Source organism: Prionailurus bengalensis, chromosome E4 (assembly GCF_016509475.1).
Source record: "Prionailurus bengalensis isolate Pbe53 chromosome E4, Fcat_Pben_1.1_paternal_pri, whole genome shotgun sequence".
NCBI lineage: Eukaryota > Metazoa > Chordata > Mammalia > Carnivora > Felidae > Prionailurus > Prionailurus bengalensis.
In genome coordinates, this window is record NC_057360.1 from 18,286,126 (window position 1) to 18,300,378 (window position 14,253).

General features: G+C 47.7%; 1 protein-coding gene across 3 annotated transcripts in view; it reads left to right on the plus strand.

The window, feature by feature from the left end:
* Window positions 1-14,253, plus strand: part of PAPPA2 (pappalysin 2) — a 273,265-nt gene that overhangs the window by 123,661 nt on the left and 135,351 nt on the right. For 2 of the 3 annotated variants that reach the window (XM_043569391.1, XM_043569392.1), the window contains 4 exons: window positions 1,842-2,034; window positions 5,492-5,613; window positions 8,661-9,150; window positions 12,399-12,527. In XM_043569391.1, the coding sequence (XP_043425326.1) occupies window positions 1,842-2,034; window positions 5,492-5,613; window positions 8,661-9,150; window positions 12,399-12,527 (934 nt within the window). The remainder of the gene's footprint in view (window positions 1-1,841; window positions 2,035-5,491; window positions 5,614-8,660; window positions 9,151-12,398; window positions 12,528-14,253) is intronic. The other variant, XM_043569393.1, reaches the window with a different exon arrangement.

Sequence of the window (14,253 nt, forward strand, 5' to 3'; positions counted from 1 at the left end):
AGTGTATTTACCATGGCATATTCTTTTTCATGTGTGTCTTTGAAGAACTTAAACAAATATGGAGATGAGAAGGGGTCTAAGGGGCTGGATTCTCCTCCACTAGAGGTCAAAAGAAAAACACACCTCTCTCTTGGATGGTTTAAAAAGGAGACAAAACCCAAAGCTCTCTTGAGATTGCTTTGACCTCTAGAACTTGGTTGTTCCTGTTCTTGCCCACGTTCTTAGGCATTCTCTTTGAAGGAGACTCCCAACAGTGATGGGGAAAGAGGTTTCTGGGTCAAGGTGCCTCTGTGCTGTTTTTGAAATTAGTCAAGAAGATGGACCTGGTTAATTTTAAGCTCAAGCTCAGGATTCCTTTTTATTTTGTTCTTTTTTAAGGTATCAGATTTGCTTCTTCCAACATGAGCCAAGGGCTGATTCTTAGCTTGCCTACCAAAGGAAAAAAAAAAAACAAACAGGTGCTGTCTTATTTAAAAAATGGCACTACTTTCCTGGCCCTGGGAACAACCCTATTATCTGGTCTTGTTATCCTGGATTATGTCTCTTACTTGTCCAGTTTCTCTTGCTCATTTCTGGCAAAAAGTAGTACTTATCATAATCTCTTGGTGACGGACTCAAATTTATCCCTAAAAGTAAGGACTGATTTGATTTGATGACTTATTCTAGGGAGAAGGAAGGGATGATTTTTCTGTAACGTGAAGGGTCTTGTTTGGTAATAAATTCTAAGGCTATCCTCTCCCCCCCTCCAAAAAAAAAGATAAACCACAAGGCCTTGGTCATGCCTCTGAAGGAAAGAAGGGAAGAAAAGAGTGGTGACCTGGTCACCTATTGTCTCATTTTGGCATATAATTCAGGCGCACTGAATTCATAAGGACCAGCAGCCCTGCCTCCCCCCAACGAGAACACAGTGGCCCTTGCCACGGGAGACCAGACAACGGGGTGCAGAGGGCAGAGCTGTTTAGGCACCGCCTTTGAAGTGGGCCGGGAAAACCATCTAAGGAACAGGGGGCAGTGTTCAGCTGGTGTGCTTTCATTAAAAAAAGCTCTGAGGGGCGCCTGGGTGGCTCAGTCAGCTGGGTGACCGACTTCGGCTCAGGTCATAATTTTGTGGTTCGTGAGTTCAAGCCCCACATAGGGCTGGCTGCCGTCAGGCTGTCGGCGCAGAGCCCTCTTCGGAGCCTCTGGCCCCCACTCTCTGCCCCCCCCCCCCCGCTGGCACTCTCCCCCAAAATAAGTAAATAGTTTTTTAAAAAAAGCTCTGAAACTAAAATAACTCCTTTTCCAGCCCTATGAAAATTATGTTAACAGGGAGATGTTGCAGGCCCCAAAAAGAAGGTAAGGACCACCGTTCCCAGTCCTGCTGCATCCTTGACATTTTGGCTCTCTCTTTCCTTGAGCGTCTCCACCGAATCCTCCCTAACCTTGGCAGTCACTGGGCATGAAGCAGGTGTCTGCAACTCTGGAGATGTTCATGAGTAAAAAGGCCATATGCTGAAACACTGCCATCTTGTGGTTTCCTGAATAAGTAACCGTCAGCTCCGAGCAATCTTGTACCCCAGGGCGTGAGTCTCCCCCTGGCTCGGCCTCATAGCAAGGTACTGGCCCTGCTTTAGGGATCAGCAGTGCTCTTCTCTGCCTTCTCTTTCCCACTGTGGCTTACATACTCTCTGGAACAGCATACATTTATTCGCCTGACAAGTCCCTGGGGAACCCAGTACGTGTGAGGCTTTGTGTTAAGTGACTCAGGGTGTGAGCAAGGCAGAATTCACCCCTGCCTCGGTGGGCCTTGGCGGTTAAAGCCTTCATCTCTCCTGTTCCTTTTTTTTTTTTTGTCTCCACAGATGATGACTGCACCGACAGCTTCACCCCTAACCAGGTGGCCCGGATGCATTGCTATTTGGACCTTGTGTATCAGCAGTGGAGTCAAAGCCGGAAGCCCACCCCCATTCCCATCCCACCCATGGTCATCAGGCAGACCCACACCTCCCTCACCATCCACTGGCTTCCTCCAATCAGTGGGGTTGTGCACGACAGGTGAGAGAGGCGCTTGCCGCGGGCGAGGGCATGTCTCTGGGGTCTCTGGGGCATGTCGGACGTGCAGGGCGAAGGATGCGAAGTGAGAGGAGCCCCGGTTTGGGTCTGTAAACCTGCGGACCACTGCTCAGGGCCGCCCTCCATAGTCGTCCTCCCCCTGGGAGAGCTCACGGGGCTGTCAGGTAAGCCCCTGGCTCGTCATACGTGCTTACTCCTTGGCGAGGGGCCTGTCACGGTCAGATCAGGCATGCTTCCAGAGCCTTGAAGAGGTTGACAAAGGTGATGAAGATGAGCTGACAGAGCTGAGGTGGCAGTGGCTACCTGTCCAGGTCAACCAATCCTCCGTGGTGTGAGGGGCGGGGGGCCGAGACTTGCTGCCTGCACAGTGGTGTTGGGGGGAAGTGTGGTATGTTCAGGCAGCTGGAGGTGGGGGGGTGGCAGGTTATTCACTGTGTAAGGGGCTGTGTAAGGGGCTTAGCCGACTTTTGTGGTGTTTCTAATGCCTTCTCTGCTTCCTCTTGTACCTGGTGCCTGCCCCACTGATGGCTTACTGTCTTACGGAGTTGTCCTTATCTGTGTGTTCTCCCATTTGCCCCATTTCACTGCCACTCCCTGGGGGCAGGACTGTTTTTTGTATCTCTGTCCCTTGGCCTGCCACAATAGACACCTGATACATGTTTTTTTTTTTTTTTTTTTTGAAGAGAATCGTTATACCTAAAATTAGTTCCTTACTTATCCTTTGCATACTGGTATAAATGAATACCGGGGAAGGTGTAAAAAAGGAGAGAAGGCAGGAAAAGCATCCCCTGTGACAGTGCTGGGAGTCTGGGGGAATGTGGATTCTCTGGAAAGGGCCAGAACTCCACCCCTGGCCTGTGCGGGCTCTCCACTGTCAAGCCCTGCCATCGTCTTTTAAATGACCACAGTGGCTCTTGTCTCTTTGATCCATCTTTGTGTGAAGCGTTGCACTAGGTATTGTACCGGCAGTTGTCTTCCTCGGTCCTTGTGGTGAGCACGACTCCTGCCCCATGAGTGAGAGACCCAAGCCCCAGAGAGGCGCATGGTGGCTAGCCCCAGACCCCGCAACCGAGCAGAGGTGAAAGTGTGGCATCTGCTCGAATTGCAGAAATGGGAAACCTGGAATCGATTATTTCTATGGACTTCGAGCTTTCCCATTTAGAAGGTAGATAGCCCCTCTTCCACTTGGAACTTCCCCCCTGGGTGTGCAACCCCAGCAACTGAGCTCCATGTCTCTGGAGCATGTTTCCGTGCACTCCACCTTTGCCGAAAGCCTGGGAGAAAAGACAGGGAGAGACAGGGATGAGGGCAAGCAGGCGAATCGGTTTTCAAAGTGGCGTTCCCAGCCTGCTGGATCTTGGGACCCGTCCTCAGTACCTTGATGCGTGCTCAGTGCGTGATGTGACTTAGCACTTAACGATCCTACAGAGCAGCTCTGATGGCCATCAGCACCCAGGCTTTCCTGGGCTCCATCTGTGAGTCAACAAATGTGACGTGTTTAAGAATCCTCTTCCCGCAAGGGTGACCCTGTGCAACTTCGGTCGGACTGGCTGAACAGTAAGTCCTCCTGTGGGCATGTGCAGACTGGAGTTTTATATCAGTTTATGTAACACACGTAAACAATTTAATCTCTCAATTCTCCCTCTGGTACAAACGTTACGATAGAGCAGACATCAGTACTGGCATGCCGTGAGTCTGTTGGCAGAAAAGGCTGTAATTTGCTTCGTTTTCTCAGCTAGGTGGGCCACAGCGTGGAGGCCTCCCAACATGCATGTCGGGGAGACTCGCGTCACACACCCAGCGATTTGTGTCACACTCGGAGTTGTGTTTACTCCTCCCCAGTAGGTATTTGGAATTCTTATGTCAGAGAGGAGCCCAACCACGCACTCAGCAGTGGCCCTGGAGAAGCCAAGTACATCAAGGAAGTGTGGTTTGGAGTTGTGTCCACGTTAGAAGTGGGTGCTAACCCGAGTCAGAGGTTGGAGTTAACTGCACCTCTTCATTGCCAAGGTCCCGGACATTGGATAGTTTTGGGGAACTTGCGGAAAGGAATTAAGGAACTTGCTGTGACCTTAGGCAGTTGACTTAATCTCTCTGAGCCTGAGTGTCCTCATTTGTAAACACAAGAGTTCTTGTAGGGATTAGAAATGATTTATGAAAAGCGCCTTGTGGCACCACGCCAGGTATATAAGGTGCTTAAAAACGGGAGCTTGGAAGAAAAGGGAGCCAATCGCATAATTATTATCTCTATTTAACAATCATATTATTTTTCTAGTCTATTACACGATATTCATTTTCTCTCTCTAGCTGGGAGAGACCTTGGCTTAATGCCTCCATTTTCAGATGCCCAGTTGGGCTTCTAAAAAGATTCTAAGTATCAGAGATGAGCCTCATCAAGTGCTCTCACCTTGTCATTTGGCTGTTGAAGAGCTCCTTGTAGAGTGTGCTGATAGTCTTAGGGATGCTCATAAAACAAGCTCTTACAGAGGGATGGCTGAAGCCAGTCCCTATGCTAACTGCTGGGCATAGAAAGACTGGAACTTGGTCTGGGCCTGCTCATAGGCAAAGGAGAGACCGGGAATGTCCTGTCCTAAGACAGGAGCCAGAACTTGCAGTGGGTGCATGGAGGAGAGAGAGCTCCTGCCAGGCAGAAGAGTAGACATAAATACCACTGCAGAGGTTACATGTGAAGGGGCTTTGAAGGATGAATAGGAGTTTGTTAAGCAGAGAAGCTTTAAAAGGCTATTTTTTCGGGAGAGAGAAGAGCATGTTTCACAGAGCTGTGAGAAGGGCTGTATATTTGAGGAATGGTGATGAGTTCATTGTGCTGGGGACATAAGTTCATAAAGGAACGAAAGTGAGTAAGGCTGGAGTTAGCTTGTGAAGAACCTTGGATCATGGTAAGAAATCTGGAGGTATTCACACAGGCGATGGAGAGCCAGGGGGCATCACATTTCACATGACTTTCATACATCAAGTGGGGAGTTTAAAACATAAGGCCACATATAGTTAATGAGTTTACTCTGAAAATTGCTGTCTGTTTTAGTTGGGAGCAATGGAAGGGGTCTTGGGATGGGTTATTAAAAGTCAGCCTAGTTAGGGGCCTTATGCTGAAAGATTCAGATCATAATTATTTTGGGTTGAATGTTCCTAGGATAGAAGCTGTCCGCTTTCATCTCCACAGGCCTCCTTTATGACTTAGTTAAATTCTTCTGCTTCATAACCTTGAGATTTTCATGTCACTATGAATTTTTAAAAGAGGAGGTCTACCCCAGAAGGAAATGAGTTGAGAAACAGTTGTGTTACCCCCAGTTACCCCCCGGGGCCTCACTACCCATCGCCACTCCCCCGTCCCCAGAGGCCTTCCAAATTTCGAATTTTGTGATTCCAGTTCACCTGACCACTTCTCCTTGTGTCCCTTCCCCCTTCATCTTCCCAGGCTCCCAGGCAGCGTGTGTGGTGCCTGCACTGAAGATGGGACATTCCGTCAGTACGTGCACGCAGCTTCCTCCCGGCGTGTGTGTGACTCCTCAGGTTACTGGACTCCAGAGGAGGCTGTGGGTAAAGCACCATAGCTTTTTTGTTTATACCTGGTGGCTGCTGAGAATGGGGGTGGGGGGGAGGGGGGAGCAGTGGCATGGTGAGAAGAAGGGAGCCCGTGTGTGTGTGTGTGTGTGTGTGTGTGTGTGTGTGTGTGGTTTGCTGGATGTGTCTCCAGGGGCCTGGGAAAGACTGTCTGGTACCTTCGTGTGTCCCACGTGTGGTTAGCATGGAGGCCCGATGGCTGTGGCAGAGCAGAGGTCAGCATAGAGGACAGAGGGATGGAGAAGGACGGCTGAGCTCAGGGGGTGACTTCAGGATGAGAGCTCAGGCGTTCAGTATTACGCACCCCTACCAGCCCACAGAGCTGCCTTGCCACATAACAGTGTAAGCTGATCTCTATCAGGAGAGTAATAGAGAACACATTGCAGGGAACACCGATGTTCGGCCCAAGCCAGTCTGGGTGGGGGTGGGGGTGGGGGTGGGGTGGACTAGGTGTTCCAAACTGATCGTTCTCATCTATGCTCTTTTATGAGTCCATTAATCACGGGGTACTTGTTGTGCTTTGGATGTGATCTAAGTTACATCCTAGACTCTAGGAGGGGGAAAGTGTTTTTAGCTGTCCCTTTTCCTGGTCCTCACCATACTTCTCAGTTAATACTCACATACGTACAGCAAGGCCTCTAGGACAAATTCAAGCATAAATGTTATCCTAGTTCAAGTCCGGAAAATGCTGTTGACAGGGGTTTTAGCACCTTCCATTGAATGGCTTGACTTCTTCCATTTCCATCATCTTCAGTGTTTACCTCGTTGTCATCTTTTTCTTTTTCTTGTATTTATTAAGATCATGAAAACTGATTAGTGAGATGAATTGGACACAGTCCTGTTTGAGTTAGTTTGCACTCTTGATTCTGACAAAGAAAAAAGAAAAGAAAAAGGACAGTGGTTTTAGAGTCAACAGTGTCTGTAACATGTCCCTTTGAGCTCCCAGTCACTCAAATGACGGGAGCCTCAAGGAGAAATTGGGAGGGAGACATTGTACTTGATTCTGATTGGACATATAGAACTTTTTTCAGATGTGAGTTTTCAAGGAAGAATGGAAAACGACTCTGAAATTCACATTGGCATTGTGTTGGACTCATGTGGAGATTGGCATTTCATAAAAAGTCTTTTCTGTGGCAAACAGATTGTCCTGTACTAGTGTTTTAATGGCCATTCAACTCCCTGGCTCTGAATTTCTCTCCTTTTAATTCTTGGCAGACTTTAAAGTTATGTGGTAGAGGTGAAAGGAATTAGAAGGTCTGGGTTCTAATTGTTGAATCGTGTCTCGAGGCAAATCAAATCAGCTTTCAAGGCCTCCGCTTCCTGTCTTACCATGATAAAAATGTTCTGAGACAGTGGTGCTGTTGGGTTGGCTTCCAAAGGGTTTTACTCGGCTAATATTTTGGGGACAGCTATTGGAAAATACCACTAAGAAATACTGGTCTTCCTTTGCTTTGAAAAGATGGAGAACCCAGTCGTACTTAAAATATACACAATGAAAGTGATTGACTCCCCGGCAGAGTGTGCACAAACACGCATATCTACAGATACGATCCAAACCTACTTAACGAACACTTACTGACCACCAACTGCTTTCTAAAATGCAATGAAGAAGAGAAAATGGAACCACATTCCCTGCTTAAATATCTTTCTGGAATGAACTCCTGGCTCTGTAATCTAAATTAGACCCTATCCCTCTCTAGCCTTTTATCCTTCTTCATTTTTCTTCAAAGATGCCATTACCGCTTTGTCTAGTATTGTGCCCTGTCACCCTATTGTGAGAATTATGACTTAATCTTTGTTGCTTATCTTTCTTCGATGCCCAGATCAGTGCTAGGTGTAAAGGAGGTACACAGTCATTTTTTGTTGAATGGATGAATAAATGAATGAATGGATTTACAGTACAGGCCAAAGATAATAAGGACTGTGAGACATAACACACACACACACACACACACACACACACACATGCACACACACACACCCCACACATCTGAATTTGTCTCCTCTGGGTTTTGGAGCATTCTTTATTTTCCAAATTCTGAAGGGCTAAATAATTCTGTTTTTGCAAATGTAATTTGCAAATGTTTCCATGGAACATTGTATAGGTCTTTCACACTAACCTAGTAACCCAGGGGTTAAATAGTACTTATTTCATCAGTGAGGAAATTGAGGCTTATAAAGACTTAACCATGGTCACACAGCTAATGGCACGGCACCAATTAGATTGTGACTATGCTGATTCTAATTTAGCACTTTTTTATGAATTTCCCCTTGTGTGATATGAAAGAACACCATTTGTATAGATTATTTTCACAGAACTCACCTTAATATATTTGCAATATTTGATTTTTGACCGTCCCTTTTTTGCTTAGCTACTGAATGTCTATTTTTCTCCCCACTCAGAAATACATGCTTCTATTTCCTGCCTGCAGTTTCCTCCATGCAGTGACCTAACTGCTCATACCTGAACTAAAAGGGAAATCTCAACGTATGGTTGTAAAATTCGGCTAAAAGTCATTTGGAAGGACTGCTAAGGTGTGATCTTAGGGAATGAAAAAAGTTTTGCGGAGAGCCTCGTTAAACAAAATGTAGTGACGGACCGAAACAAACATTGGCCTTATTAATAAATAAAACAGGGGTTCAGAAGCATTGATTTATCATACATTATTAATAAACTCAGTACAAATAATTCTCCTCTGATCAAGGACTCTTTAAGGACATGACTTACCTTGTCTGCATTAGCTTCATGTTTCCACGTGGGCCCGCTCCATTCTGGAAGCCTTGCTGGACTACACTTATTAGAGGCCCCATGTAGAGGGGTATGGAGGAAGACACAATACTTCTAAATTGTCACACGTTTGTCCTCAGTAGGACTGAAGATCTACCCCACGACGTCGACCAACTTCTGTGGGGATTGGCTCAAAGCTCTCTTCTTTCTTCTTTCTGGTTGCTCATGTGAGCTACTCATTTTTAGACTTAATGGCAGTTCCTGACGCATCTGTCTTTCTGTTCACCTCCCTCAGGGCCTCCAGACGTGGACCAGCCCTGTGAGCCGAGCTTGCAGGCCTGGAGTCCCGAGCTCCACCTGTACCATATGAACATGACGGTCCCCTGCCCTTCGGAAGGCTGTAGCCTGGAGCTGCTCTTCCAGCACCCGGTCCAAGCTGACACCCTTACCCTATGGGTCACCTACCTCTCCATGGACTCCTCCCAGGCACTCTTTGACACAGAGATCTTGCTGGAACACCAGGAGTCTGTGCACCTGGGCCCCTTAGACACTTTCTGTGACACCCCACTCACTATCAAACTGCATGTGGATGGGAAGGTCTCGGGGGTGAAGGTCTACACCTTTGATGAGCGGATGGAGATTGACGCAGCTCTGCTAACTTCCCAGCCCCATAGTCCCCTGTGCTCTGGCTGCAGGCCTGTGAGGTACCAGGTTCTTCGTGAGCCCCCATTTGCCAATGGCTTGCCCATGGTGGTGACAAATCCTCACAGGAAGTTCACGGACGTGTGAGTTGGGCAGTAGGGCTTTCTAAACCATGGGGCTTCCTGGGGCTTTGGGAGTGGGTCTTGCTTCCCCTTTCCCACTTTTTTCCATTCCAACATGCCCTTAGCTGGAGAAATGTTCAGAATCCCAGAGGGGATTTTATTATAAAGTGGCGTATCTGAGATGAAGAAAAATATTTCCCAGGAAGGGGCGAGCAAGTATTCCGAGTAATGTTGCCATCATTAGGATCATGGGAAAAAAAAAAAAAGAGGTTCTCTGAGGTGCTTCTGCTGGACTGAAAGTATTTGCCACAAATAAGTTGATCAGAGTCGACTGCTGTCTAGTGACACAATTTAATTTCTGATCCTTGCTGTAACTTTTGGATAATCTGCCACAGTTCCTCTACCATTTGAAGATGGTAGTTAACTCTTCATAGCTGAGCGAGGAAGCCAAGTGTCCTGCAGGCACACCTTCATTTCAAGACTCATTCCCGATGTGTGTTTCACGCTTCCCTCTTTTGCTCCTCCCTCTTTCCCTCTCTCTCTTTCCCTTCCAGCTCCCTTTTCTCTTTCTTCTGTTCCTTCTACGCTTAGTGAGTTGTGCTGTGTTCCTGGCACTGTGTGCTCAGTGCTGGTAACACAGACTAAGTAAGGTAAGATCATTGGCGCAAAGGAGCTCAAGGTCTAAAGGAGAAGGTTTGTATTCCCAAAGGCACATTACCCCCGCCTTATAACTTTCCTCAGAGACTGCCCAGAACTTGGGGTAAAACAAAAATGGTATCAGAGGTGCTAGATTAGTGTTTGCTGCGTTGAAAATAATCACAAAATGAAGTAGGCTAAACCAACAAACACAATTTTTCTTTTTTTTTAAGTTTTATTTATTTATTTTGAGAGAGAGAGAGAGAGTGCACATGAGTGGGGGAGGGGGAGAAAGTGAGAGTGAGAGAGAGAGAGAGAGAGAGAGGGAGAGGGAATCCCCAGCAGGGTCCACACTGTTAGTGCAGAGCCTGATGCGGGGCTGGATCCCATGAACCACGAGATTATGACCTGAGCTGAAATCAGGAGTCGGCTACTTAACCGACTAAGCCACCCGGGTGCCCCACCAACACTATGTTTCATGATCCTTCGGGTCGGCTGTGTGCTGTCACCTGGACTGGCATGGTCAGCGGAGACGGTCCCGGTCAAGCTCCTGTACCTGTTGGCTGAGCTGAAACAGCCGGCAGGGCTGGGAAGACGACCATGACCTCTCATTCCCTGGCAGGCTTCACGTGGGCTTGTCCTCACGGTGGATGGGAGGGCACCAGCAGCAGGGGGGGCAAGCCCCCACCTGCTCGTACGTTACGCGTGCTGACGTCCCGCTAGCCACAGCAAGTCACACGGTCAATGCCAGACGCAAGGGGCGGCAAAATGGACTCTGTCTCTTGATGGGAGGAATAGCGACGTCACATTGCGGAGGGGCGTGAACGTGGGACGGAAGGAACCGAGGCCAATTTGCAGTCTACCATAGCTGCTCGAAAGTAGAGGACGACGTCCACCTTGAGCTTTACTCCAGTTTTCTTGTCATACCTGCTCTCTGAATTGCACCTGGGGGACAATGAAATGGGCACAAAGCTCATGAAAATGAGAGGGGAGCTCATGGGACAGATTTAAAAAGAAAAATCAGTTTTCAAGCTTCTCTTATAAGGCAGTTAAAATGACCTTTGGCATCTAACATGGTATCCATGCATGCATTCACACACACACACACACACACACACACACACACACACAACCTTTAAAGTCAGTCGTACCCCATTTTGTGGATGCGAAAACTAAGACTTCACTTCAATTTGGTTGAACAGCTACCTGTGGCAGACTCAGGATTAAAATCCAGTTTTATGACCGAGTCTTGTTTTGGTTCCCTTTCCTTTGTGACACGGTGCCATTTATAAACTCAGGTCATTGAAGGTTCGGGCAACCTGCTGCTGAGTTTCTCCACAAGAAGCGTAAACACATTTTGACGCTCCCGGCCAATCTTTTCCCAGCTGCGGGGCAGTGTGAGACTTTTATGCGTGGCTGGATGAGAAGTCTGACAGAAACCACTCTGAAAAGGGAGCCATCAGAATTGATTAGAATTAAAAGTTGCTTTTGCTTTTGAAATATCTGGCACTCTCGTGAGAAGATTGTTTCCCTTAAAAAAGCCGATGTGGAGCTTGAAAAGTCTTTAATATTTAGATGTCTTTCCTATTAAAATAATCAAAAGCCACTAGGGAGGTTTTTAAAGATGTTTCTGAGACCCCACAGTATTTCCCGTTGGCTGGCTGCGGCATTAAGCAAGAGAGTGGCTGAGTTGAAGAATCTGTTAAGGAGGAGAGGCTGTTGGCAGGAGATTTGTGGCGGCCATTCATGGCAGTCCCCATAACCCTCTGGGATCCTGTCCTCCTAAGTAACTCCCATTCGAGCTTGACTTTGGTGGGAGTTTTCCAATCCGGGCAGGCACTGAGCAAAATTAAGAGAAGGGCAGAGTTTGTTTTTGGAAACGGCAGCCCTCTCTTGAGTCCCTTACCCCCACTTAAATGTTCAGTCTTTCATGCCTCTACCTGATCAGTGCGCTCAGGTTCTAGAGAGAGTCTGATAAATTCCTTCCATCTCTGGTGTCAACCAATAAAACCCAACTCCTGGTGTATATAAATTTGGGCAGGGCTAGAGGTGGGAAGTCATTTAACATATTCCTAGTTGTGGGATTTTTGGCATCCCAGGAATGATGGCAGAAGCTGTTGTCACCTCCTTCTAGGAAAGAGTTTGTCCTTCCCTCTGAGGACTCAGACTCTTTAAGACAAGAATTCTCTCGAAACCCAAGAAAACTGTGACCCGAAGACCCAGGAAGGACCCTGCTGAGTCCAAACACTAACGCTTTCCTCCTCGGTGTCTTTGATTACTTCGAGAATGCAGATGGCTGGTTTTCCAATAGTTGGCTTGTGGTTGTTTTTTTTAACACGATGAAGGTATACTTGAAATGCCATCCTTGGTTAATTCGGTGGTTCTCTCTAGCAACCACTTACTGCATGTATACTATATGGGACATACTGGGAATACAGAAACCAATATGTCTGCAAACCTTCTGCTGCTGTGTGAGGCTGTGTGCCCAAACTTGGATTTACATAATGTAGCATATGTTTAACATTTATGTTCCCCATAATATTTCTTTTAAACCCCTGCAAGCCATCTGCAAAGGACCCAGGGCAGCGTCTCACTTTCTGGATGTAATGGTCACGGCTCATTGGTTTCCACAGGGAGGTCACACCTGGGCAGCTGTATCGGTACCAAGTTCAAGCTGGAGCTGGAACAGAACTAGGAGAAGCCTCGCCTCCACTGAGCCACATCCATGGAGCTCCTTACTGTGGAGACGGGAAGGTGGCAGGGTGAGTAGCGGGTACATGGGAATGTGTGAGCAAGGATGCCCTGCCCTACCCTGAACAGGAGGGTTAATCTTGAGTTTCAGTTTGACTTGTCTTGGAAATTGGAGGCACTATGTGATCAAACGAAATCTAGGACCTGGTAGTGATCTTGAGAGATCACTCACATCTTAGTTGAGGAGAAGCTCACTTTTATTTAGAGCTCACTGCAGGGTACTGAGATACTGAGGCTGATTCAGGGGGTGGCAGGCAGCTCTTAAGGTTTCAAAGGACAAGTGCTGACAGTGACTGAGGGAAGGAATTTATAAGGGAGAAGGTTATATGTCACATGATGCTAAAAGACCAGGTGAGGGTATGTTTCGAATCAGTGTCCTGTCCCATACCCCTGACTAGCTGTGTGACCTGGGAAAGTCCCTATAGTGTTCTGAGCTTCACTGGCTCACTTGACCCCTAGGAGACCTGACTGCGGTGTATTTACAGCCATTCTGTAAAACTACCAAGGTAAGGATGAAATCACTACTTTGCCTTCTTAACACACCGTGTTCCTTTTTCTGTTTCCCTTTTGTGGTATCAGCCTAGGGGACTAATTCACGCCGGTTTGTCTGGGACTTTTCCAAATCTAGCACTGAAAACGCCCCCATGTCCCACCAGTCGCCCTGTATTAACCTGTCCTGAATGCTCGTCTGACCTGATATGTTCGTTGTATAGAACTGTGGCAGTAGGAGACCGGATGGCCAGGCGCTATGATGTGTCTTAGATTCTTCATGCTAATAAGATGGCCTCTTTTTAATTTCCCAGACTGGGTGAAAACACATAGTATCCTGATGCCCTAGTAGAAAGCAGTTCTGTAGCCTTTCTTGGGAGCCCATCGCATTGCTTAGCCGTCACTGAACACTGCTTGTTTCTTTGCCTGTTCAAAGATTTTTAACCTTTGGTGTAAGGCAAACCTCGCAGATACCCCGACCTTGCTAGTTGGCTGCTACCTCTGCCTACCGCGGTCTCAGCTTTGCACCCAGCTTCCTCCGTCTCTGCTGGGCTCCTCCCCGGGGCTCTGTGCACAGAGTAAGGCTGGCTGCTGTTGATGCTCTCCCTGCTCTGGCCGCCTCTTTCGAAGTCTGCCGCCTACCAGTTAAGGTGTTTGGGAGGCTTGGTTACCAGGACTACCCAGGCAGAAGCCTCCTTGAGCAAAACACTCTGCCCTAGGTGTCTCCCACCGCACTTCTCTGATGGTGGCCGCCTGGAGGCCCCAGGATGCCACCTCTGCCTGGGGGTCTGGGGACAGGAAGGGCTGAAGAGCCCTTCCCAACTTGCACCTTCTCTCCTGTGCCTTGAAACAGCTTCACCTGAAGCAGCAACTGCTTGGCTGCTGGGCCTCACAAGTTTCCTCGTCCAAACATTCCTGTTTCCTGCCTGTATTCCCTCCCTATAAAGAGTCATAAAAGGTTCACCACCCATTGGGAAGAAACCTGTGAATTACAGCTTTGTCTCAGCCAGAGGCAGGGCCTCCACTCCACACACAGCAAGAAGGAGCCATGCAGATTGTTTAACCCACTGTTTAAAGCTTGAATGTATAGATTCAATCTAAGGGGATCACAGATGCCCAAGAAGTCATCCTGAGACTAGTTATAATATATTTTTGTCACACTGGATAACACCGCAGTAAGACCATCAGAGCAAACACTGTGGAGGCCCTGGACTTGTGAGCCACATTTATTTGGAAGCGATCATCTCA